The sequence below is a fragment of the Alosa alosa genome, chromosome 12 (genome assembly GCF_017589495.1).
Source record: "Alosa alosa isolate M-15738 ecotype Scorff River chromosome 12, AALO_Geno_1.1, whole genome shotgun sequence".
NCBI lineage: Eukaryota > Metazoa > Chordata > Actinopteri > Clupeiformes > Clupeidae > Alosa > Alosa alosa.
The window spans coordinates 32,479,051-32,506,818 of record NC_063200.1 but is presented as its reverse complement, the minus strand read 5'-3'; the positions used below and the strand labels follow the sequence as shown (position 1 = coordinate 32,506,818).

The 27,768-nt window shown below is 44.8% G+C and overlaps 1 protein-coding gene across 1 annotated transcript; it reads right to left on the bottom strand.

Annotated features, from left to right (window-relative positions):
* Positions 1-65: 65 nt before the first annotated feature.
* On the bottom strand, positions 66-26,590 carry tnks1bp1 (tankyrase 1 binding protein 1). The gene is given in 13 exon segments (XM_048258404.1): positions 66-1,286; positions 1,477-1,574; positions 2,102-2,277; positions 4,642-4,775; positions 5,239-5,284; positions 6,124-6,257; positions 7,130-7,292; positions 7,811-7,988; positions 8,581-8,681; positions 19,237-20,491; positions 20,493-21,371; positions 22,403-23,641; positions 26,423-26,590. Coding segments are annotated over 11 exon segments (4,377 nt in total). The 5' UTR covers positions 23,629-23,641; positions 26,423-26,590; the 3' UTR covers positions 66-1,286; positions 1,477-1,489.
* Between the last annotated feature and the right edge of the window lie 1,178 nt (positions 26,591-27,768).

Sequence of the window (27,768 nt, the reverse complement as noted above, 5' to 3'; positions counted from 1 at the left end):
AATGTATGAACATGTAGGCCAAAGAATTTAGCAGTGTAGAGGTAAAACACACATAGACACACGCATCCCCATCAAAATGATTTTAATAGAGAATTCCCATGATTGCTTTTTAAAATACATATATTACCCATCCATATGTAAAATGTCTCCCTATTGACAGAAAAAATATAGCTTTGCAGAAAAATGACAGACTCAGAGAAGTTAGCAAAGTAAAAAGACAAGTAAAAACAATTCCATGATCCATAATCACTCAGTCATCAAACGAGTTGGATTGATGTAAATTACAATGAATCATTTTCATGGTGGCCAATCAGAAGTCTTAACAAAAGTGCTCACGCCATGGCAGTGGCATTGCAGCGGTTCTGGAAACTGGATTAAGAGTGGTGCCACGGGTGTGCCGAGCGATTGCATCAGTGCCAGCGTCGGTGGCAGTTGGCACTGGTTGGAATAGAATGGCAAGACACACAGATAATGGCAGCGAATGGGACAGGGGATTGTCTGACTGTCTCCATTTGGCATAGCAGGATGTGGATAGCTGACCTGGGATCAGATATGAGGCTACCTCATCCTGCACCCCTCAGTCTCAAGACTGAGAGACCCAGAAACACTGGGTACAGAAGGCCTCTTACTGGCACATAGGAAAAGACGGAATTAGCTTTAGCATTCATTTGCGTTAGCTTCTCAACAGACATGGGAATGTGTATGTACATCAACAAGAGCAAGTGAACATAACAAAGAGAGTGATTAATATGTATTCTATGGTGAAGATCTGCAAATATACAGAGGTTTGACGTGGTGTTTACCTGCTTGCTTAATGCATAGTCATCACAAAGCATATACAATTATTTTTTTTCGATCCAGGATTACAAAAAATAAAAAAACCAAACTCAGTTTGGAGGCACTTAGTCCTGTGGTCTCATCGCCCTAAAGTGCATCTTGAAGAAGACTAAAGTGGTCTTATGTGGTCTTTGCTGCATCCACATCTCTTCTCCTCCTTTAGCATAGTGTTGTGTTGTGTCAGCACCTCAGTCAATCCTTTTGGATGGTAAAGTCTCTTCAAGTTTGAATCCCTTTTGACCCGGCGGTCACAAACCCAGGGATCCACTGATGGCATTGAGCAAGAGGAGGTCGCCCACCCCCAACCTCTGTCCTGCTATGTGTGGTCAATTCATGAGAAAATTCCAGAAGGTACGGTGCATGGCTATCAGGAAGGAAGCTCAGCGATAGCAGCAGCAGCATCGGTGTCATCTGGGATTCAGCAGGGCACCATCTTCTGATGTCACTTCCTGTAGACAGGCACAGGCAAAGGTGAATCTATCATTCAATCAGAATCAGACTATGGGTGTATTGTCAAGTATGTCTCCACCTACAAGGCATTTGTCTTAAAATAAAACATATTGTGTGTAGAATGACTGACATTAACTGATTTCAAATAATCTTTTTATGGAGATGCAAGCGGGTGAGCTAAAGTCTTACCTGTTGGACCAGGTTACGCATCGATGTCAGGCTGACCATGCTGGCTCAGTCGCTGCTTGGACTTCAGCTCCTTAAGCCACAGTGGTGAGGGGCTGGCCCTGGAGTCACAGGGATCAAACGTTATCGGACGATATTATACAATGAGAATCTGTCTACATGCTACACGTTCATGAGGAATGATATGCAGGCTGATTTCAGAGTATTTTAGAGGGCTCAGAGTATTTTAGAGGGCTCAGAGAATTCTTTAAAGACTTTTTGTGAAAAAATCTTTTGAGAGGTACTAGCTGCAAGGCATGAGTAAGAGTGCATTTCTAGTGGATGTTGGTCAGTTGGGTCTCTGTGCAGTTTACTGAAGTGCAAGATACATGTGATTTATGTTTCTCTTGTGTTTGTTTGATGTTGACCATGAGGGAAATAAATGTATCTATCTAATCCTGTAAGTGGATTACATATATGATTATTTCAGTACTCTGGCTTTTCTATATGATTTTATAATCATAAACAGCACGCCATGCTAGCCTGCTAGGGCTAAGCCACACATGCAACTAATCCATGAGTTGAACCAGGATTACCAGTAATATTACTATTAATATGAACATTTCTTGAGAATGGGGTGTTCTCTTACCCGCCCTCCTTCGCTCCCACAGGGGGCAGTACTCGGGGTCCGTGGGGGGAGCGGGCAGCTGGGATTGGGGGTGATGGGGAGGGTCCGTCTTTCTGACCATCTCCATCTCCTCCTCCTCCTCCTTTCCCTCCTGTTGCTCCTTCCCCACTTCGTCTCTTGCTCCCAAACAGACGAGCCTGAGAGAAACGTAAACAATAACAAACTCCCTGATGAGTCCGCATCAATGAAGCAGACTGTACATTGAATAAGTCTGTTTTTAGTCTCACACAACAATGAAGCTCAACTATGAATGGAATATGGAAAAGCATTCTATTACTTTGTGTCTGCACACGCTTTAATTTAGATGGACATCTCTCTCACACTGTGCAATCATAATAACAAGACCAAGATCATAGCTGTACCAGGGGGGTATTCCAAGTATGTGGTTTAGTGACAAGCCTGGGTAAGTTACATTACATTACATTTAGCAGACACTTCTTGACCAAAGTGACTTACATATGTCAGCTATATTACAAGGGATCACATTGTCCCCGGAGCTACTTGGGGTTAAGTGCCTTGCTCAAGGGCACAACGGTGGAAGCTGGGAATTGAACCGACTACTTTCAGGCTACTGCACGCTAGCCCAGCTCCTTAACCACTACACTTACCACCGCCCCACAGTTTGGTTAACTCAGAGTAAGTGGTAAACCTCCTAATAGAAAAGCTGTATGGCTTCATTCTCCTAACAAAACAATGGGATAGGGCTCTTGTTGTAGGAGGTTTACCACTTACTCTTGAGTTAACTTACCCAGGTTTGTCACTAAACCACGTACTTGGAATGCCCCCCAGAACTTGTCCAAAATCTCCCCTATTCACCACTAGATGGCAGTATGACACAACTATCTCAAGCTAATAGAGCTTGGTAACACTTTATTTTAATGTATCGCTGTTACAGTGTACCTACCTGATTAGGTACAGTGGTACAACCTGTGTAACAACATATACTATCAGGTACTATCATTGTACTTGCATTATGTATTTGTGGGTACCTACATATAGTTGTTACATTATAATACTTGTATTGTAATACTAAGTGCTTTTACAAAACTTTGCCAATTTGCCTAAATTTTCATCAGAGGCAAAGAGCTGATCTGAGACCTGCTGGATGGGGTAAATCTGGTCATGGTAGATTTGATATACAAACCATTCTTAGCTCCAGTCAAGGCCTCATTGTCTTCAGTGTACATGTAACAGCTGTTCTGCTACAACCTTGTTACACTTTGATAAAGTGGAATAAACCTATTAAGTATACCAGTTAATTACTTACATGTACATATGACATGTATGTTATGTCTTCGATGTCTTGGAACAGGTCTACTAATTCACTACATAGTACATATATTAACTGTGTTGGTACACATTTATTGCTCTTTGATACAGTGGCATAAACCAATTAAAATGAAGTGTACCAGTTAAGTACTTACAATTACATATTACATGTATGTTGTGTCATTGGTGTCTTGGAACATGTCTGCCATTACCCTACATACTGTAGTACATGTATCAACTGTGTCGGTACACATTTATTACTCTTTTGATACAGTGGAATAAACCCATTAAAATAAAGTGTACCAGTTAAGTACTTACATGTACAAATTATATACATCCTGTCAATGATGTCATGCATCCTGTAATTGATGTGTTGAAACGTGTCTGCTGTTACACCACACAGTACATGTGAATTAGTAGACCTGTTCCAAGACATCGAAGACACAACATACATGTCATATGTACATGTAAGTAATTAACTGGTACACTTAATACGTTTATTCCACTGTATCAAAGAGTAACAAGGTTGTAGCAGCACAGCTGTAACATGTACACTGAAGACAATGAGGCCTTGACTGGAGCTAAGAATGGTTTGTATATCAAATCTACCATGACCAGATTTACCCCATCCAGCAGGTCTCAGGTCAGCTCTTTGCCTCTGATGAAAATTTTGGCAAATTGGCAAAGTTTTGTAAAAGCACTCAGTATTACAATGTAACAACTATATGTAGGTACCCACAAATACATAATGCAAGTACAATGATAGTACCTGATAGTACATGTTGTTACACAGGTTGTACCACTGTACCTAATTAGGTAGGTACACTGTAACACCGACACATTAAAATAAAGTGTTATCGAGAGCTTTGTAATAATACTAGTATTGTCAGGAAAAGCACACTTCATATAGTGTCCTAAAAGCTATTCAACCATCAGAGACGACATCAAGAATGGCTAACAGAGTGATATGAACCATGACATGTTTTTCTTCATATTTTCAATATTCCATCATTATTCTAAGAAGCAAACACTCACTACCTCACATACCACAAAACCATCCAAACTCTGCAGGCAATCTGTCTGTATTTCATACCTCCTCCACTTCAAATGTCATACCAGTTTGTCCACTTAGAGGTAACTTTCCTCAGCAAGTGTAATGAATGGGGAAGTGACCTCATCTGGTTTCAAGCACTGACTGTAGAATGCGGTTCCTTACGGTCATTAGTTCTTACCTTAAGGGAGGCAGCATCCATTCCTGGCAGGGCGACTCTGTGAGGTTGGGAGGGGGGAGGTATGGCCTCTTTCTCTCGAGGCTGCTCATCCTCAGAGCTGGACTCCTCCTCTTTAGACAAAGGCACTTTAACATCTACAAGAGAGAAAGATCTATGTGTTAAAAAAAATAATCACAAACACTATTGCCAAAAACATACATAACATACATCCCTTGAAGCTAAACTAAAAAAGGAACACCAGTTGTTAACTAGCAATGTAGCGTTCTCTCACATCCCCAATAATGTTTAGGCCTTATGTTTTCCAAAACGAGTGGAAAACAACAAGGGTGGTTAACACAACATTGATAAGTTAGCCGATGCTGGACCAAAGTTCCACCAGCACAGAAAGGGAAACAGATTATCATGGACTAACTTTAGTGACATTTCGATCCATTGTTTGTCTGTACTAGCAGCCTGGCCAGAAGTCTTAAAAATGGACTTTGTTGTTTCCGCTATCTGGATACAAAAAATCAATGCAAAACATTTCCTACATGTAGCCAACATAGATGACATTTTTTTTTAAATTAAAAACATCAGTGTTTTTACCAGTGTGCGCACCTTTTGCTCCATCCCCACTTCGTCTCTTGCTCCCAAACAGACGAGCCTGAGAGAAACGTAAACAATAACAAACTCCCTGATGAGTCCGCATCAATGAAGCAGACTGTACATTGAATAAGTCTGTTTTTAGTCTCACACAACAATGAAGCTCAACTATGAATGAAATATGGAAAAGCATTCTATTACTTTGTGTCTGCACACGCTTTAATTTAGATGGACATCCCTCTCACACTGTGCAATCATAATAACAAGACCAAGATCATAGCTGTACCAGGGGGGTATTCCAAGTATGTGGTTTAGTGACAAGCCTGGGTAAGTTAACTCAGAGTAAGTGGTAAACCTCCTAATAGAAGAGCTGTATGGCTTCATTCTCCAAACAAAACAATGGGATAGGGCTCTTGTTGTAGGAGGTTTACCACTTAGTTTGAGTTAACTTACCCAGGTTTGTCACTAAACCACGTACTTGGAATACCCCCCAGAATCCATAATCTCCTCTATCCACCACTAGATGGCAGTATGACATCTATTTCAAGGTAAGAGAGTTTAGCAATAATAATAGCGTTGTCAGGAAAAACACACTTCAGCATCAGAGACGACATCAACAATGGTTAACAAATTGACATTAACCATGGCATGCTTTTCTTCATGTTTTCATTATACCATCATGACTCTAATGTCATGAGTGAACACTCACTACCCCACAGACCACAAAACCATCCAAACTCTGCAGGCAATCAGCAGTGCATTTTATACCTCCTCCACTTCAAATATCATACCAGTTTATCCACTTATAGGTAACTTTTCCCAGCAAGAGTAATGAATGGGCAAGTACCCTCCACCTGGGCCACCTGTAGAATACGGTTCCTTACGGTCAGTAGTTCTTACCTTAAGGGAGGCAGCATCCATTCCTGGCAGGGCGACTCTGTGAGGTTGGGAGGGGGGAGGTATGGCCTCTTTCTCTCGAGGCTGCTCATCCTCAGAGCTGGACTCTTCCTCTTTAGTCGAAGGCACTTTTCCATCTACAAGAGAGAAAGATCTATGTGTTAAAAAAATCACAAACACTATTACCAAAAACATGCATAACATACCGGTACATCCCTTGAAACTAAACTAAACATGGACCACCAGTTGCTAACTAGCAATGTAGCGTTCTCTCACAGCCCCAATCATTTGTTTGCCTTTCTATGCTGGTGGAACCTTGGTCCAGCAATAGCCAACATATCAATGAGCATGGTTTGTTGTGTTTTTAGAAAACACAAGGCCTAGACATTATCATGAACTAACTTTGGAGATATTTTGATCCATTGTTTGTTTGTACTAATAACCTGTTGTTTCAGCTATCCGGATACAAAAAAATTCTTGCATTTCCTACATGTAGCCTATATAGATGGAAAAAAAAAAAAAAAAACACCAGTGTAATAGTTTCTACTGTCACTTGAGGAATGTGCCCTGGTTTTAGTTTGCTATGCTGGTTCAACAGGCTTGACTTGCTTTTGAAATTCCTTTTCATGTGCACCTTTAACCACATTAGTCACAGCTCATGGCTCAAATGAATCACTGTGTCACTGTCCACTGCAGTTGTCCAGAGGCGCGTGACCTGAACAACACACATGGGAACATCTTTATTTGGGAGTCCACAAGATTCACACAGAGGCGTGACCCTGAACAACACAAATAGGAACACATTTATTTGAGTCCCCAATTCACAGAGGCACAGTGACCTGAAGAACATAGAACATCTTTATTTGAGTCCACAATTCACAGAGGCACAGTGACCTGAAGAACACACATAGAACATCTTTATTTGAGTCCACAATTCACTGTGTCACTGTCCTGCAGTTGTCAAAACAACCAACCTGCGTCACAGAACCTCCAGTCAGGCCCAACCAACCTGCAGTGTCACAGAACCTCCAGTCAGGGGCGGAGGCCTCCTGTACTGTGGGCATGACAGCGCTCTGGCGACTGGCTTTCGGTGGCCGTGTCCGTGTGCTCCTTCTCTTCCCCAGCTCCACCCTCGAGCGCAGAACAGTGGAGTCCAGCAGAGGCGCCGTGACCTGAACAACACACATAGAACATCTTTATTTGAGTCCACAATTCACACAGAGGCGCCGTGACCTGAACAACACAAATAGAACACATTTATTTGAGTCCACAATTCACAGAGGCACAGTGACCTGAAGAACACACATAGAACACAACGGGAATGGCATTTTGAAAAGACATCAAATGTTTTTTTGACATTAATTGACTAAGCTGACATATGGTCTGCCACTTAATATGTTTGTGTGGGAACTCAAATTTGAAACGTCCACACGCAAAAAAGCCTACTGTTGATTACTGTTTAAGACTGCCTTAGGTACACATCTCACTACCTAAACGTTTTGGTACGAATGTGTACCTTTACACTTCTAATAGACACACACACACACACACACACACACACACACACACACACACACACACCACACCCATACTGGCGGATGCCACACCTATTCATAAAAAAACACTGCACAGATAAAACATGCTCCATCTTATCCACACATTCTGTGACTGGCATCTCTGAAAGTGTTACCTCAGGGAAGAGAGGGAGCTCTGGCTCTGAGGGAAGATCATTGTCAACAGTGTCAGCTTCATCTTCAGCCTCAGGTTCAGCCTCAAGTTCAGCCTCAAGTTCAGCCTCAGGTTCATCTTCAGTGACTGTGTCCTCAGGCACAACAATCTCTGGAGATTTAGTTCTTTCAGCAGTATGGCTAAAAGACCAAATTAGAGCATATCACAATTATAGAATATGAAAAAATACACATATGAAAAAAATAATAATACACAAACAAGTGAAGATCACTGAACTAAGGTTCAGAGGCACTCTCATCTGTCTGCAAGTCAGTAGTGAATATAGTAGTGAAGAAAGAAAACAAGTTCACTCACATTAATGACATAAAATTTAGAACAAAGTAACATACATTCTGCAAGTTGTACACATAAAATCTTGCAATTTTACACATCACCACAAGAGGACAGTGTGAACAATCTAATAGTTCACACACAGGACACGTTATGAGGTGAATGAGAGCATTCAGCTGAACTGAGAGCTACAGAACCTCATGACCTGAGGAATAAGAGAGATGACTGAAAAGAGATGATTACTTAATGTAATAATGGTAAGCACAGTCTGATCCAAGGGCTGGGTTCTGACCAAGACATTACATAATAGCGATGGAAGGGAAAAACAATAAGTTTTGATGAAGCCTCAGAGTTGTGGCAAATAAAATGTAGGAGCTTTAGTGGGCTTTAAACTGGTCATTAAAGAAAACAGAAGGCTGGGCTGCTGGCATGCTCGCTCACCTATTGTCTGGCTCGTGGGTGTCGTCATGGGTCTCGGAATCTGGTATCAAAGCGTCAGTGTCCTGCACCCTGGACTCATCCACTGCACTTTTGAGCTTTTCCTGCATGTGTGAATGAGGGAGTGAAATAGAAAGAGAGAAGGGCAGAGAAAGAGATAAAAAAGAGAGATAATTAACTGTTACATGTGATCCACGTTGACGTTCTGCAGTGATTGATTTGCACTACCAGAGATAGTCCAGAGTGGGACAGGAAGTTTCCCGACACTCACTGGACCTTAGCAGTTGCTACAACAGACCAGAACACAATGGTCTAGTTGCCTGGCTACAGACATGTAGCAGCAGATGCTAGAGAGAGCCAGAGATGTGAGGTGGTCATGTCAGACTCATGGTTCTGTTTGGGGATTCCATACTGAGGAAGTCTATTTGGTTGAGGGAACTCAATACATCCAGGTCTAGTGAATGAGTGTGTGGGGAGCAATGGAAAGCACTACAGAATGAACAGTAGATGTGTGTGAGTGTGAGTGTGTGTGTGTCTGTCTGTGTGTTGTGTATGTGTATGAGTGAGTGAGTGAGAGAGAGTGAGTGAGTGAGAGAGAGAGAGAAAGAGAGAAAGAAAGAAAGACAGGCAGCGAACCATGCATCTTTTAATGAGGTGGTCATGGAGGGCAAGCTGTCCTCAATAAACACCGAACCACACACACACACACACACACACACACACACACACACACACACACACACAGCTCTGCAGAATTCAACAAACAACACAGGCGAACACACACATTTGTAATATCCCCTCAATCTATGATTGTTTAACTGGGTAACACATGCCAAAGCATGCATCTACGCCCGGTTACTGGGCAACTAAACACACAACCTCGTAAACAGCGACAGCGAGGTAGGAGTGATGTGATGCATCTGCACAGACTCCTGCTATGGTGTCAGCACCTTGGAACTGCTGATGAACACACAGACGCACACGGACACACACACACAAAAACACACAGACACAGACACACACGCAAACACACACACACACACACACAGACCCTTCATTTGCAACACAGCCCTTATCGTCCTTCATCCCCGTGGGCTAGTATGAATGCAGCCCATAGAGGGCTGATTTGCCTACTGACTCACGTGGTCAGACAGGAACCAGCAGGAACTGAGGCACTCCTGTTCTGCAGGTAAGCCAGGCTCAGCCTCGGAGCAGGGAGCGTCAAGTAGACAGAGGCAGTCGTTCAAAGGGACCCGCCATTAGCAGCAATGAGGGAGCAAACTGACATTATTTTACAGTTCGCATATGTAAATATCTCCCTAGTAATACACACACACACACACACACACACACACACACACACACACACACACACACACACACACACACACACACACACACACACACACACACACACACACACACACACACACACACACACACACACACACACACACACACAACTTCCTTCTTTCTGTCTCCCCGTGCATCTCTTGCACATTCTCCCCTCCTCCCTCTACTGTGCCCTCTCTAGCCTCTATGTCTCACACTCTCCGTACCATTCCATCTCTCTCTCCTGCACGCTCTCCCTCTCTCCCTCTCTCTCCTGCACTCTCTCCCTCTCTCTCCTGCACTCTCTCCCTCTCTCTCCTGCACTCTCTCTCTGTCTGGCAGAACAGCCATGTAAGGCACTTATGACTAAACCAAAAACAAACAGAGGCGAGCTGGAGGGGAGCAACGCCTCACTGACGCAGCTGCTGCTGCTCTTGCTCCTGTGGACAAACTACCACCTCACACCACCCACACCCCCACCCACCCCTGCCACCAGCGACCAGCTTGGGGAGGCCAGATCATGAATCAAGGTTGCCAGATCATGACACACGGCTAACAGATTATAAATGGAGGTTGCCAGATTGTGACACAGGGCTACCAGATCATGAATCAGAGCAGCCAAATCACGAGGCATGGTTGCCAGATCACGCACCAAGGTTGCCAGATAATGACTCCCTGCTGTTAAATAACCACCGCCTCACTCTTTAAGCCTTTATTAAAAAACCACACCTATGGCTATACAATTGTGATGTATTAGGATAACGAGACATAAAACATCTGTTTGTGCTTTTGAGGGAAAGGCACTCAAGTATAAAGGTCTTCTTCGAAGAGTAATACCCCACTTCAGTATCACTGTTATGTTTCTCCAGGTGGCACTCCAGGAAGCGAGTGAATAGATGAGTGGAAGAGCATACAGACCAGACAAACTATAAAATAAGAGGAGGATGAAGGGAGGAGAGGGGGGTTGACATGTTCAGACAGCGCAGGATTCCACAAAAGTCTCTTCTGAGACGCCCCGTATCCTCAGTGCGGGAGCTTTGTCATACAGAGGCCGCTAGTGTTTTGGGCTATCAAAGCCACACAAAGGTGGCTCTTCAGAATCTCAGTGGCAGACTCAAACACACAAGCACACACACACACACACACAAACACACACATGCACTCAAAACCTCATCTCCACCCTTCTCAAACATTCCAGGAATAAAACATGCATATGGAAACAAGCCTGTGGGGCCTCTTATCTCTCTCTCACACACACACACACACACACACACACAAACACACACACACACACCAACTCACGCATTCAAAGTCATTTCCATAGGACAAATATTCTAGTCTTTCTGCAGCTCTACCTACTCCACAGTTGTTCACCTCTACCTACCAGCCACAAACAAAGGGAGGCACAGAGAGAGAGAGAGAGAGAGAGAGAGAGAGAGAGAGAGAGAGAGAAAGAGAGAGCAAGGTGGTGGGTCCCACACAAAGAAGCACAAAGCCCTTCAGAAAGAGGCTCCCCTAAGCTCACTGAATAGCACACAACAGGAGGTTAAAAAAACAGTTAATGAAATGACAGGCATAGGAGGATGTCACTTATTTAGGGAACTATTGAAGGCCATCCCCCAAACACACATATCAGTGGCGGAAACAGCATGGTGCTGTTTAAAACATGAGTAGCATCTTAACACGCAGACACAGACACACACATACACACACACACAAACACGGACATGTGGCTCTCCTTCTCACAGATAACAACCCCTCAGCACACTTGAAGGTTTCTGTGCGCTGGCCTTTGTTAGTGTCCCTGTGACAGGCCAGCGGATACCAGACCACTTCCTGCCTGTGTCTCTCTCCGTCTCTCTGTCAGTCTGTCTGACACGCTCATCACATTCTCCACATCCCTCCCCTCCGCGCTCTGGGACTGGCAGGACATACCTCTAGTTCCATCGGACATCATCTCCGTGACTACTAAAAATGGCCAACATTCTTTCAGAGATGTTTATGTTTAGTCCTTAGCAGGTGCTTTAGTCTGCAGCAACAAAAATGACATCAATAAACACTACATTAACATTAAAATGAACATATTTATACCAAGCTGTGCCAAGCTTAGCAGTTAATTACATGTTACTCTGTGATAAACATTGTGACCATAGTCTTGAATGCATGAGTGCCAGTTCAGGGGACAAATGAGCTCTGTACTGCACTTTCACATGGTAGCCAGGCTTGTCCCATGCAATTCAATTTGTATTTCTAGTTGCTGTGGGAGATTCCTTTTAAGCAAGCAGACACTTTAAGGGAGAATTCCGGTGTGATATTGACCTAAAGTGTATTGAAACATGATACCGAGTGTGAACGTATGTCTCATAGCCCATCTCGGCTTGTCCCCTGCACTCCAAAATCTATTTTATAATAAAATATAATAAATAATTCAGTGGAAATGCATGGATTCCAGTTGCTGCTACTGGAAGAAACTGGAATCCATGCATTTCCACTAAATTATTTTGGAATCTGATCCCTTATCATACCTGTTCATTCTTACTGCTGTTGCTTTCGACTTATCGTGACTAAATTCAAGATGGCTGCAAACGCTAAACCCATTGAAGATACTGTCTGTATAAATCGTCTTGTAAGTAAACTACCAGTGCTTTTTCAAAGTTCTCAATGTCTCGTTTTAAATGTCAGGGCCCTCGTAAGTCTACCAATGAAGTGTGGAGATACATTGAGCCTCGTAAATGGGTGTAAAACAGTGATTTATTTGCATGGCTAGCCCGATGCGAAAGCACCACTATTGAAAAAGCTGTTGGTAGCATCGGCTAACTAAGCCAGATTTTGGAGTGCAGGGGACAAGCAGAGATGGGCTATGAGACATACGTTCACACTCGGTATCATGTTTCAATACACTTTAGGTCAATATCACACCGGAATTCTCCTTTAAGCATCCCAGAGCACACTGATGAATAGCTCGAGTTGTGCTGCTGTAAGAGCCGTTAAGCGACGTCGCTTTAGGACTATTTCAAGAATCCCCGTCCTGCTGCAGACTGCAGAGCAAGACAGATAAGAGGGCGTCCAGAAGATACTGAGGGACACACTGAGAGATGGACTGTGAGGGACGGAACAGACGGACGGATGTGCCAGTGGCTCTGAGTGGGAGGATAGTCAGGGAGGGACAGGAAGGGTCCGGTAGGTGCGGGAGGAGTGTTGCGTGAGAGAAGGAGTGGAGAAAGAGGGTGATTAGCGGGGAGCGTTTGTGGGGAGCACCAGCTTTGGCAGCCAAGTGAAAGTTTTGCCTCGGACAAGCCTGAATCTGTAGCTGAGGCATTGTACTCATCCCTCTGCTATCTCAAGCTGCAAAATCCTCAGCGCAAATTGCCTCATAATAACCCTTCATCTATCAAAGGATTTTCAGTCAAATCCACACTTGGAGGATCAGATACATGCACTCATGCATCCTTAAATGCAACACAAACAAAATAGTTCACTAATTTAACTTGGGTATCCTGAGAATGTGAACTAGTGTGGCATTATAAACACAAAACGTTAAGTGACTGAGGTGAACAAAGTCAAGAAGTACCTCCTCAAACAACAACATTCCTAGCCGCTGACACACACTCGGTAGTAGCCTGAGCCTCCAGAGATGAAGGCTGAAGTGACTGTGTGTGTGTGTGTGTGTGTGTGTGTTTGTAAAAGGTGCCTTACAGCATCCCCATTTGCCGGCCTCTTCCGTGAAGAGAGCCGTTGGCGCCCGCGGAGTGAGAGGCTGCGTAGTGACCGCCTGCTCCGGGTCGCCAGGCTGCGCAGTGGCATCACGGCCCTCTGGAACCTCCCGTGTCCCCCGGCTCTGGAGTCGTCCTCCTCCGTCTCCCCCATCTCCTCGGCCCCCTGCGAGCCGCGCTGCTGCAGGGCCCCTGACACCACGTCCAGCGCCCCCTGAAGGGAGCGGCGCACATTGCCCACCCAGCCGGACACCTGGGCCTGGGCAGTGGTCAGCTTGTCGCCCAGATACTGCATCCTAAGGGTGGTGGTGAGTGGAGTTATCTCCAAAAAACCTTGGTCACTGCAGAGGAATTTGGATATCTTCAGGCTGCCCAAATCCTGGTCCTCCAGCAGAATTTCAACAGAGTAGGTCCAATATGGCTTTGAGTCTGTTTTGAGTCAGTTGTAGTTATGAGCCAAACACTCCGAGGTGCGTTGTGTGTGTGTGTGTGTGTGTGTGTGTGTGTGTGTGTGTGTGTGTGTGTGTGTGTGTGTGTGTGTGTGTAGAGGCTTTGTTCCCAGAAAAGCCTCGACCGCAAATGCTCTGGTGGCGGCGCTTTGCTTACATTCAGCGAATGCCTCAGTCACAAGGTCTCTTCGGCGAGTCAGACGTATCCATGTGGCTCAGTGTCACATACAGCACAGGGTGGGTCATGCTAGATTCTTCAGAAGCCATGTCCTCATGTCCACAAAGATCTCAAAGCTGACCAGTGCAATCTCCACATTTTCTAATGAGCTCATCTCTCGAACACGTCTACTAGTGATCCTGTCTTGTCATCGCTGTCAGTGAAAACCTATCTGACCAATGAAAATGTTATGTCCAATTAAAAAGCCCTCCCTAGTGTTTAAACAACTGGTTAATCATTTTTCATAAAAATGCAATTAACTGTAACTGTTTAACACTCAACAGGCCTCTTCCTAGTTTTTAATCCACTCTGTAGTCAATTATGACGTACATGTAATGAGTAAACTAATGGCTTAATTCCTAGGTTTAGAAAACGTTCATTTGTGCAATAACATATGCAACGTAATATGTCTGACTGTAACACTGTTTGCCATGGGAAAACAGTCAACAAACGTTCATACAGTGTCACGGCGATAACAGAACAGCTGGTGCGGTCCAATAGTCCAGTGGTCTGCACTAAGTACATACCACAAATACAAAACCCAGACACTATCTGTAACACCTCAATCAGTTTTCAGTGTGTTGATCTATCTTACATTTTCTACTCAACACACTCTAATCACTGTCACTACAGCCTCTCTATCACTGTTTTTATCTCCCCCCGCGTCCCCTACTCTCCGTCAGTCACACACCCAACCTGTCAAGTTGCGCTCTGTGGAGGCAAATCGGCATGTACCACCTGGAGATCCGTCGCTTCCCCGTTTTCTCTCAGTCCAACGAGAAGAGGCAAATCCTGGAGTTGAATAGGTAGATGACTCAGAAGTCAAAATGTTAGCTCAGGTATGGATTGGCCATGGATTTCGATCCTTATTCCTCCTCCTTCCGTGCCCTTTCCCACTCTCTCTCTCTCTCTCTCTCTCTCTCTCTGTCTCTGTCTCAGTCCATCTTGTTCCGATCCACAGCTGAAGGAGGCAGACGAGAGGAGAAGGAATCGCAGATACAAAGCTGCACTCTGTTCAGACAGCTGCGAGAAGTTCCTGGTAGCACGAGCTATACACTCCCCCCTCTCTCTCTCTCTCTCTTTTTCTCTCTCGCTCTTTTGCCTCTCCCTGCTGCAGGTAAGGGCAGGTACCGGAAAAGAGAGGAAGGCCGTCCTCCTGCACCTCCACTTCCTCCAAACAAGCGCAGCCCCAGCCCTGCCAACACACACACACAAACGCACACACACGCACACACACACACGCACAACCTACTGGCTGCGTACGTGTTCAGGACTTTCCATAGAGTGCTGAAGAGAGTGAATGAAACGTGTGGAAGAGAGAACTGTCTGTGTGTGAGGGGTAGAGAGGGATGGAGGGAGGGGGGCTGTGGCAGTGAGAGAGGGAGGGAGAGAGAGGAGGGGGGGAAGGTGTGAACCATGGGTCTTGGCATGGCAGTGTTTCGTTCTCTCTCTCTATCTCCCTCTCTCATGGGCCCTTTTCTGCTTGCACAGTGAGCGAGAGAGATAGAGAGAAGTGGGGGAGAGAGAGAGGGAGAATAAAAGAGAGGGGGAGAGTGCCAGGGAGGAAGAGAATGAAAAAGAGAAGGAGAGAAAGAGGAGGAGGCAATCGTTCAGCTAGGGGAGGAGACTGGGAGGGGCTAGGAACACAGGAGAGGGAGAAACTAGTCTCCATTAGAGACCATGTTTGGTATTTATGCAATGCTTGCATCAAAGAGCCACAGAGAGAGGGGGATAGAGGGAGGGGGAGAGGGAGGTAAAGAGAGAAAATGCTGTGGCTCTGACTGCAAACACTGTGAACTTTCCTACACAAACAGCTCTTTGCCAGGGATGACGCTCCATATTTGTGTCTGTCTAACCACTTCAGTCTAATGGATCCCTAAGGTCTGTCTGCCAAATAGGAGTCTGACATATTGTGTACACATTAAAAGACATCCCCCTTCCTGACTGCAAGTGACATTGAGCTGACATCACTGAACAGTTCAGCAGCTTACCAGCTCAGATTAGTTTCTTACAAATACCATGGCACTGTCATCATCTGACATGCAACTGTAAAGTAAACATTTGATCAAAAATAGATAATGACTGTAACAAAAGACTGGGGATATACCATTCCAAAATACAGCTAAATGCTGTTAGTTTTTGCAAGACATAAACATGAGGCAATCCCCCATCCCCTACTCCTCCCCCAAAAGGAAGTCACAGAAAAAATGCCCTCCCCCAAAAACAACATAAGCAGCAGCGCCCTCTGCTGGTCACACAACAAAGTAACCTCATCTAACTGACGGTGCCAGACAGAGATGATTTCTTTCTTTTCTGCTGATGGTGACAAGTTTGGCCTCTCTGTTGTGTGTTACATATTATGTCTACCACTAGACCTTGAGTCAATATTATCTATCCATGCATAGCTTGTGAGCACCATTTAAGCATGTTTCAACAGTCATTCAGTGTCCTCTGACCAAAGGCCTCATCTTTGTTAACAGCTCTGGTCTACCTTATCTTGTCCTGACTGACCTTCTCATCTTTCTGTCCTTTCAGTGAGACTTCCTCTGGCCCATTCTCTCTGTGAGGACCCTACAGGGATGTGTCCTGTTCTACAGGGAACAGTCCAGCTGCTGTTTACTCATCAAACACTCCCCAGAGATGTTGCATGTCTGCATAGAAGCACTACTAGTCATGAATCCCAGCCACATTTGAGTAGACTACTTCTTTAAGAAAGAAGTGACAAGGACCTATGATTAATAAATAAAAATGATGATGACGGACATAATATGAAGACTTAAGGGTATTTCATGTAGGAACGTCTACCAGCCAATGAGGGATAAGAGAGGAGTGAACAGAGCTATGACTGACATGTGAAAATGATGATGTGATGAAATGGCGACATAGGAAAACTTAGGGTATTCTGATGTAGAGATGCCTATCAGCGAATGAGAGTGGAGTATTTTCAGCGTGGCACGGACGTTAATATTACTATTTGTAATCGTAAATCTGAGTAATAAAGGGAAAAATGAAGGACTAAGCAGAGAAGGGGAAAGGATGATGATGACAAGCCCAGATGTTGCCCCCATCCTTTCCCACAGCCATCTCTGCCTTCGTCCCAACACTCTGAGCAGATGTCGGCGACAAAGCACAAGACTCAACCCAGATGAAAATAGAAACACGTCCTTAAATGGGCAAGCAAAAATGTTGACCTATCAGCCATTTTATCTGACACTCAGCGTTTTTGTGGCTTATTGCACTTGAAATTTGTCCACTTCACAGTCACATACAAGCATACACGTACATTCAGTTACCTTCTGTTCTTAGACGTTTACAAAAAAAACGAGGTAAACCACAGAAGAGCTGTATTTTCAGGGGCAGTCAGCCGTCACAGAAAGTTAACCCTTTATTTGATTTGCAGCTAATGTGGGCTATTGTTAGCGTCATCATCATGTGCAAGCATTCAGCTCAGCTTAGGACAACAAAAAAAACATGAAAAGAAACTCCACAAGAAGCACAGTGATACAAAAAGGGCGACTACTCTAAGTTACTTATCTCATCTCCTCCATAATGACCATCTATTTGCATCACACATTTACATGCAGCCATTTACATCAGCTCATTTGTCTGATGTGTTCAACCAAGACAGTTTACAACTGAGTAGGCTGGAAGAAATCCAATCCAGTCAGATATAAAGATAAAATAAACCAATGATTAACAGTCCTGCTATCTTTAGTTGCACTAGTTACTGGTGTGTATTTTTCCGTAGAAAATGCTAACAAATGTTTGGTGCTCAACCCACACAACAAGGTACCAAAGGGCGCCTGAGGCAAGCAAGATAGATAAGTCTCAGATCAAATCTATATAGATAAAAAAAAAACACTTCAGAACTTCAGGGAAGAGTCTCCTGATGATGGACATCTCCCACTAGAGGGCGGTACAGATGTCTGGGGGGAAACCATTTCCTTGTTTTTTTTTTTCTCTAGTCAGGATTTCCTACTCTTGTTGAATCCGTCCTTCACAGGAATTTCAGCACATCTAAAAATGGCTTTGGAGAGGCCCTGTATGTGTACTTTAGGCATTTCTTTATGTTCGTGTGTGAAACCTTTTGGCACTTCCTTGCATAGGTCTTGTCAAACCATGTCTGTGATCCTTGCACAGAGCTTGTCATAGCATGTCTAAAACAGCTAACTAACTGAAATAGAACTTTTGTTTGTGATTGGTGTTGGCTGGTTAGAGATAAGAAGTGGCAGAGGGCAGAAGTGTTCATATCATGATTTTGTCGCCTTTACGTGTGTGTGTGTGTATGTGTGTGTGTGTGTGTGTGTGTGTGTGTGTGTGTGTGTGTGTGTGTGTGTATGTGTGTGTGTGTGTGTGTGTGTGTGTGTGTGTGTATGTATGTATGTGTGTGTGCAAATGTGTGTGTTTTGGTCTGCGAGTTTCAGTAAAACACCTCGTTCATTACTCTCTGTCAAACGTTAATCCGCGCATTCATGTGCATGTGACTCCCTCTGCAGTTTCCTGACATCATGAGGCCACTCTGCTACCAGGTCAAACCAGTGGGAAATTCCAGGCTAACTGCATGCCCTTAAAAGGCTTATCAGCCTATCACTTATCTAACAATATGGACTCCATCGTTTCCTTTACTATCTGTCTCATTCCCTAAGTCTTTTCCCCCCCAAAATTTTTGTCTCATTTTTTTTTCTCAGGTTCGTCTGCGGCCGTCATACCAACATTCTATCTTGCGTGTGATCACAAGAACACATTTTTCTCTCTCTGTCATACAAGCAAGTACATGTAGGATTAAAAATCCACACTCAATCACTCTCTCTCACACACACACACACACACACACACACACACACACACACACACAAGCACACACAAACACACGCACACACACAAACACACGCACACACAAACACACGCACACACACAAACACACACAGAGACACTGATTAAAGCTGACCTTGGTTTCTTCCTGTTCCTCCTGAGCAGAGGGCGCCAGGGTGGGCTGCCGGTGCTCTGGCTCTGGAGCACGTGGCTCAGCTGCAATTAAAGGCTCCACATCTGATTTCTGTGGGCCATCATCCAGGGGGCTTCCATCCACAGAGACCTCGAGCCCAGCAGAGGGCCTCTCATCCTGGTGGAGTCTGCGTGAAGGTCTGGGTTTGGTGCCCCACCTCCGGAACGTCCCCACTGAGTGGTTATCATAGGTGACCTCCGGCTCCAGCTGGGAGGCAGTGTGGGAAGCAGCACTGGACGGGACGGATTGGGCTGCTGGAGCGGACGGTGGCTCATCCATGTCAAAACTGATCAAATCATTGCATGTTGCAACCTCCTCTTTTACTGGCGCTGACTGCTTCTCTTCTTCTTTCATTGTGTTTTTCTCTTTCTCTTGCTCCCTCCGTCTCTGTTTTTCTTTCTCTTGTTCAAGGGCCCGGTCTCTATCCTCCTGTTCCTTCTTCTTTCTCTCTTCCTCCAACTGTCTCTGCTGCTCTTCGGCCAGTCTTTGCTTCTCTGCCTCCTCTCTCTGTCGCTGTCTTTCTCTCTCAAGTCGTTCCTCTCCCTCTCTCCGTCTCTCCCTCTCTTTTTCGAGCCTGTCCCTTTCTTCCTGTTCCTGCTGTCGCTTCCTCTCCTCCTCTCTTTCTTTTTCCAGTCTAAGCCTCTCTTCCTCTTCTCGCTGCCTCTCCCTTTCCCTCTTCAGTCGTTCTTCTTCCTCCCTCTGTCTTGCTTCCTCCTCTCTTTGTCTCTCCATTTCTCTCCCCAGTTGTCTCTCTCTCTCTTCTGCCTCTTTTCTCTCCCTCTCCGCTTGCAACTTTTCTTCCTCTCTCCGTCTCTCTCTCTCTTGTTCGAGTCTCATCCTTTCTTCCTCCTCTTTTTGTTTCTGTAGCTCCTCTTCTCTCCGTCTCTCCCTCTCTAGCTCCTGTTTTAGTCGCTCTTCCTCCTCCTTCTGTCTTGCTCTCTCTCGCTCCTCTTCTCTTTGCCTCTCCCTTTCTTTTTCCAGCCTCAGCATCTCTTCTTCCTCTCTCTGTCTCTCCCTCTCTTTTTCTATCCTTATTTTTTCCTCCTCCTCTCTTTGTCTCCTCATCTCCTCCTCTCTCTCCCTCTCCCTCTCCCACTCTAGTCTAAGCTTTTCTTCTTCTTCTTCTCTCTGTCGTTCCTTCTCCTTTTCCAATCTTATTCTTTCCTCCTCTTCTTTCTGTCTTCTCTGCTCCTCTTCCCTCATCTCTTTCCAACCTAAGCCTTTCCTCCTCTTCTCTCTGCCGTTGTCTTTCTTTTTCCAAGCTTATTCGTTCCTCCTCTTCTCTCTGTCTCTCTCTCTCCTTTTCCAGTGTCACTCTTTCCTCCTCCTCTTTCTTTAGCCTCTCTTCCTCCTCCTTTTTCTTCTGCCTTTCCATCTCTTCCTCCATTTCTCTTTTCCTTAGCTCCTCTCGGAGTCTCTCTCTCTCCTCATCCTCCTTCTCTCTCCTCTTCTCCTCCTCTTCACGTTCCTTCTCCCGCCGTAATCTCTCCCTCTCTCTTTCCTGTTCGATCTCTCTCAGTCTCTCCCTCTCTTTCTCCTCTTTTTGTCTCCTCATCTCCTCCTCCAGCTGTTTCTCTCGCTCCTGCTGCAATCGCTCCCACTCTCTCTGCTTCTCCTCCTCTCTCTGCTTCTTCAGCTCTTCCTCCTGTTGTTTCTCCCTCGCTTTCTCCAGCCTGAGCTTCTCCTCCTCTCGCTCCTTCTCTTCCTCCTCTCGCTCCGTGTCTTTCTCAGCCTCCAGCTGGCTCTCAAAGAGACCTCGGTAGAGAGGCATTGGGCTGGACCCTGTGCCTTCCTCTTCCTCTTCTACCTGTTCATCTTCTTCCTCTTCCTCCTCTTCCTCTCCAGAGGATTCCTCTTCCTGCTTTGCAAGCACACCAGGCCCTCCAGAGCGGCGGAGGGTCTGGGCTCTGTCTTCCAGAGGAGCCAAGGCCACACTCTCACTGACCGCACACACACCTACGGCAGGTACACTGTTGACAGCGTGCTCCACCAGGACCGGGGCTGTCGCCGAGTCTCCTTCTGCTGTCAGCTCTGCAGACCCGCTGGGGGATTTCTCTGATGGTCTCTGGGATGGAGAGCTGCAAACACAATTAAAGGTGATTAGTCTAGCACTAAATGCAATTAGCATCCACATTCAGTCTGATGTGTATAGTGGTTTTAATGACTAGCATTGGCATATGAGCACATGAGAAGGTGTGATTTATGCTATGTGAATGCTCTGATTAAACACATGATAACATTATATGGACAAAAGTATTCGGATGCCTGTCATGACACCCACAGAAACTTCAATAGCATCCCATTCTAAATCCATAGGCATTAATATGGAATTGATCCCCACTTTGCAGCTAAAACAGCTTCCACTTCCAGCATTTGTAAGGCTAGGCACTCGTGTTGGACAAGAAGGCCTGGCTTGCAATGTCTGTTCCAGTTCCTCACAAAGGTCCTCCCATGTCAGTCAAGTTCTTCCACACCAAAAATCTCTTCAACATGTCTTGCCTTGACCTTGCTTTGTGCACTCTGTGAAGTCATGCTTGTGGAGGGACAATGGTATAATGGTTGTTTTTCAGAGGTTAGAGAAGGGAAATTTAATGTTTCAGTGTCCCAAGACATTTTGGAGACATTTTTCATTTCGGGGAAGCCCTTTTTGGTTCCAGCATGACTGTACCCCAGTGCACAAAGCAGGGTCCATGAAGACAATGTTGAGAGAGTTTGGTGTGGAAGAACTGACTGGCCCATAGACAAAAGGTTTCTCAATTGATGATGGTTATGCCATCAAACACGTTTGGGATGAACTAGAAGCCAAGCTTCACAAATACACAAAGTACGCTTTATGAATGAGTCAGCAACAATTTCCACAGACACTCTTAACATCTTGTGGAAATCTTTTATAACAGAGTGCAGCTTTGCAGCTGTTACAGGTGCAAAGGAGTTACTGACTCCATATTAATACCTAGGGATTAGAATGGGCGGCCATTGAAGTTCCTGTGGGTGTAATGGCAGGCGTCCAAATACTTCTGTCCACATAGTGTTGATATGAAATTGCAAAAGGATGAGGTTGCAAAATATGTATGAAATGTATGTGGACGGAATAGAAGACTCAAATTACCCTCTTGTGGTGTCTGTTGACACTCCAATATCCAATTTCAGCTCTTTGATTCTCTGCTTGACATCCACAGAGATCTCAGCAGGTGATGGTGGTGGCTGCTCCTCTCTTTTGCTGGACTCTCGCTGCTGGGAGGCGGCCGAGGAGTCCAGCAGCATGCTGATCCGCCGTTTAATGGAGCCGCCGCTGGATTCATCCTTGTCTTTCTCTTTCTCTTTCTCTTTTTCATTCTCTTTCTCTTTTTCATTTTCCTTCTCTTCGCTTTTCCTCCACTCTCTCCGGGGCACCACTGTGGGTTTGGGCTTCTGATCCGGTTCATCTGGAGTGGTCTGGACTGCATCTGATCCTCGGTCTTTGAGTCCTCCCGGAGGAAAGATCGGCTCATTTTTGCCCGACCGCTCCTGGTTGTTGTCCTTGCTCGGCCGAAGGGGAACTGCTGGAGGGACGGATAGGGACTCGAACCTGGAGGTCAGCTCCATCGAAAGACGCTTCCGGATGGGCCATCGAGAGTTGGCTTTGCCGTCTGAGGTCTCTGTGGTTGGACTGGAGATAGATTCAGCTTTGTCAGGCCCCTGACCTTCTTTCAGAGCCTCTTCGTGCTGTTGACGATCTGAGATACCTATAGACTTAGGCTTGCTTCTTAGCTTTACGCCAACATCATTGGTCTTTGGCAGGTTCAGCTCTTCTGTGGAGACCGTACTACCTTTACTGTTATCATTACTTTTAGGTAAGTCTGGCTTCATAATGTTAGCCTGGTCTGGTTTGGTTGGCACGACAGGTGTGCGCTTTGGAGCCACAGGTGGGGGAGTTTTTGAAAGGCTTGCTGGTTCAGGCTTTGAGGCAGTGGCTTCTGGAGTAGCATGAGACGCAACATCTGGATCGCAAATGGTTTTGTCTGGTTTTGCCGCCACAGCAGGAGTAGTTTTAGGACTGACTGCTGGAGTGGAAGCAATCGCCTCTAGTTGAGAGCTACTGGAAAGGCCTGGCTTTGCTGGGACATTCGGAGTGGGCTTTGGGGTAGTGGTTGGCACTGGCTTGGCTGGGGCAGTGGTTTGCAAGGCCGGTTTACTGACTGAGGTCTTCGGAGCGGCTATTTGACGGATGGGTGTCTTCTGCAGGGTGAAAGGCTTGGGCATGAGGTGAGGTTTGGGGGCTAAATTGGGCTTTCTGGCCCCCGGAGAGGGGGTCTGCCCACCCTCACCTGAGTTTACTCCCACCTGCGTAGCCATGGCTACACACAACCTGTAGAAGGAAGAGAAAAATAATATAACTCAGGGGAGGCACTCCATGTGCTGTGTCAGCTGTACTGTGTTAAACTTAACAAACAATGAGGTATGTCTTGTTCTCAGCCTCTGTTATCAAAAGACATAAAAGAAAGAAACTGTACAGACGTTGTAAAAGATATCATGTCCACCAGGCTTCAGGGGGGGAAATGTACAGTTCATGTTCTCTACTTATAATCTTTTAGTTTAGTTTACATTTCTTAGTTATGTTGTGTAAAGGGAATGTGACTGTGTGTGTGTGTGTGTGTGTGTGTATGTGTGTGTGAGACAGAGAGAGAGAGAGAGAGAGAGAGAGAGAGAGAGAAAGAAAGAAAGAAAGAAAGAAAGAGATGCTATGTGTGTATTATTACTCCAAATATATTCTTTGTGTGGGAGAGTGTGTCACAAGGGGTTCCTTTAATTGGGCCTTTACTTTGCCACTCGGAAGTGTAGATCTCACATTCAAGCGTTAGCTGTGAGAACTTTGACACACCCTCTGACATCAACTTCGACAGAACGATGGCTCTCTTGCTAACCTGTTCTCACACTTTCTGTTTCTGTGTATCTGCAATTTTCAACCACAACTGCTATTTAAAGGCTTGAAAAGCATAGAGCTCACACAAATATTTCATGGTGGTCAAAGTCTCTACTCTGTTTGGTGGAAAACACTCAAAGAACGCAATATAATGCAAAAATGTTCATACGTCATACACTGTACCAAAGTCCTTTTAGACAAGTCCCTCCACTATATTTCGGCAGAAATGCGCGTGCGCAAGGCTTCACGACACCAACCTTGATCCAGCATTGGTAAATCACCCTTCCAAATAAATAGAGATCAAGTAAGTGCAAGACTCACACCCTGATATCTTGAGTGAATGACACCACCTGAAAAATTGCTTCATTGTTTCTCAAGAATTTCTCTTGTAATCAGCTGTGACTAAAAATATGCCCTTTGTTTCTCTGTGGGAATACATTCCTTTGTTAACTGCATGGCAAACCATGCATGGTGGATTTGGGTAAAACAAATTGCAGAATGAGGTTTCTGTCATAGTGTCGGCAAGAAAACTCGGAACTGATTCACAACAATCCAAAAACAACTCTGAGGCTAACTCTGTAGCCACACTGTGTATAGTTCTCCACCCTGGGCAAGTTACAACCTAATCTCTTATCTCTCTGTTTTAAGCACACACACACACACACACACACACACACACACACACACACACACACACACACACACACACACACACACTGAAGCAAACAGAGAAAAGAAGGCTGAGTGTTACCACAGAGCCTAAAGTCTCCCTGGCGTATGTTGTTATATTCTCTGCTTCCCACAGTACTCCTCCAATTAGCCACAAATGACTCATATCAAGGCATGTTTTGTTTGCATGACTTCCTGAGTAGACTTGGATACGACCTGGATTTGCTAATATGGGAGTTAGGAAAGGGATAGCTCATAGGGTGTGCGTCGACAGAGTGGTTGTGTAAAAAAGGCTGAAAAATGTTTACAGTGTTTCAAATATGAACCATATCACTTAAGGCAAGGCAGGGTTGCCGGTTTCCCTTCCATTATGGGGTAAAACCCTCTGTCTCTGTCAAGTTTTTCCTGTACGGGAGCATGGCACAACCGGTCCGACTACACACTGATGTTTCGGGGTTGAAACGATGTACACAGTCTGAGAAACAGACCCTGAAGGAAAGCTCTGTTGAAAGCAGCTTCCTGCTGAAAACATTGTCTGTAATCACTCTGTATAAGCGAGTCACACAACCTCCTCCTAAAAAGGCTTTAATATATGCCCGATTGCATGCCATGCTCGAGGGATGTGAGTTTGCTTTTCTTTGTTGGACAAGGACTCAAGAGTGTTGCTCCTCGACCACCGTGGGGCCTTACAGGAAAAATAAGCACTGCAATCAGAGGATCTCTCATCAGTCACAAACTGTTAACCCTCCTGATGTTCCTGGCAAGAAAATTCTATTTGCTGAGCATGAAATTCAAGCCAATTCCTGTTTGGTGGATTGCCAGTGAGAGCGCTCTTTGATCAAGGAAACTTCAACGCAAGGCCAGCTGAGGGCAAAGATATTTTGAACGAACTTCCAGAGAGTTGATCGAATAACATCACTAATCTGGTATGCTTCGCTCTGCCTAAATTGTATAATGTGATCACAAGGAGAGTGGTGGGTTGGGACTTTGGAGAGAAACACGCTGACCATGGAGGGTTTAAGGAAAAGACTGTCCTTAAGTGTGGTGTGCGTGTTCCTTATATGAACTCTGAACTTTAAAAGTCTTGACCATTGAAGTCAATATGCTCTCCCTTTGATAAACATCTCAAATTAGATAGGGGGGAACTTTGACCTAAAAGTCTGCCACATGCTGTTTTATGCCCCCAGGTAGCCACATCTGACATATAAACCAACCTTCACCTGCCACTAATAAGTTACTGATAAATGCAGGCAGGTCACAATGAACGGTCTGTCTATGAACCCAAGGAGCGGGATGGATACATACCCAGAGAGTGAGAGAGAGCGAGAGAGAGAGAAAGAGAGTGTCACACAAACTCTAAAGTATGAATTGGTACCAGAGATTGCATGGGTGACATGCAACAGTCTCCAGATTGGGGAGCAGCATACAGACACAAAGGCCGAGTTCCGAGTTCCCAGATGTTTCATATCCACCCGGACATTTATCAGCCCCAAGCCAACAGACAGCTTATGTAAACATCACCTAAAACCATGAGTTAGAGATAAAAACGAACTTTACCGGTTAGTAGAAATCCTAATCCAACTCCATCGGAAAGCGTAAGAACACTAGGATGGGTAGTAAATCCCTTTTCTTTAGTTCCAGGTAAATACTTGCCACAGCCTAGACTAAGCGTAGCTGAGAAACATTTGACAAATAGCGAGATCCACTGCCTTGAAATCTCATGCAAGGCGTATGAGCAGGAGTCTGGAGCCCCTCCCACCTAGGACGTAAGCTTTTCGTTTTCTCTGACCGGACAAACAGGTTTAGGACGATTCGACCTTACCCACTGCCAATAGAAAAGAGATGAGAAGGCATCCTCCAGAGGACAACAAACTCAATTGCTAATACCAATGTGGCTGGGAATTAAAAGTACCTCCAAAAATTTTTCTTAAGGTGAATTAAGAGAGCCACGCATTGCTGGCAACTTTTCAAGTTAAATTCTTCCCTTCCTCTCGAATTTCGGTAGGAGGCGGGTCCAGCATCACCCGAATCCAAAACATGATCCATGACATCAAGCACTTTCATTTTGAACAGCTTTCTTCAGCACACCGTCTTCAACATCATGATTAAAATCCTCATATTTTTTCCCATCTATTTGGCTAATTCAGTCTATTCGACGCATCATATGGCTCCTGATTAAATTAGAATACTCTAACGATTTTATTAAATAAATAGTTCAAGATTATCTTGGCTTTGAGCAAGATGTCGAAGTGTTTGAACAGTGGCCATAAGGATATTTGGTTCTGCCTACCCCTTTCCACATCTGGCGGGAGAATATTTCCGCTCCTGAGGATGTTTTCTCCATCACACTTCGCACCTAGGCTACAAAGGGAAACATTAGCCTACATTGTAGTCATTATGAAAACAAAAGCCATTCTTTCTTGGACAACTTTGGTGTAGTTGTTATGTCACGCTCTATTGTTTTCTAAAACGTAAAAATGTAAATTTCAAACAGGGTGTTGTTGAAGAGGTTTTCAAAGGGTGAGTCAGCAAGGAAGGTTGACAGTGTAAATGGATTTTTAGCTCATTGTTTTCTACAATGTTACCACGACTAGATGTTTGATTTGGTGGCACCTCTAGTGCACAGTATTTTCTCATCAATAATTAATATCCGTGCATCAACGTAACCGGTAATTTGTCATAGATCAAGTTTTTTTTTCTTTTGTCAGTGTCATTTATGACTTATTTGTCAATTTGCCATTTAATAGTCTGATGATAGGCGTCTTCTAGGCTATTGACAAGTAGACTATAGGCTACTTTTAAACAAAACAAGTTAAAAGAAAAGGTAGACTGGGCTATTACGAAAGAGTATAGTTGGGCAGAGCTGACATGGCAGCATTCTCATGAAATTTGATCAATGGCTT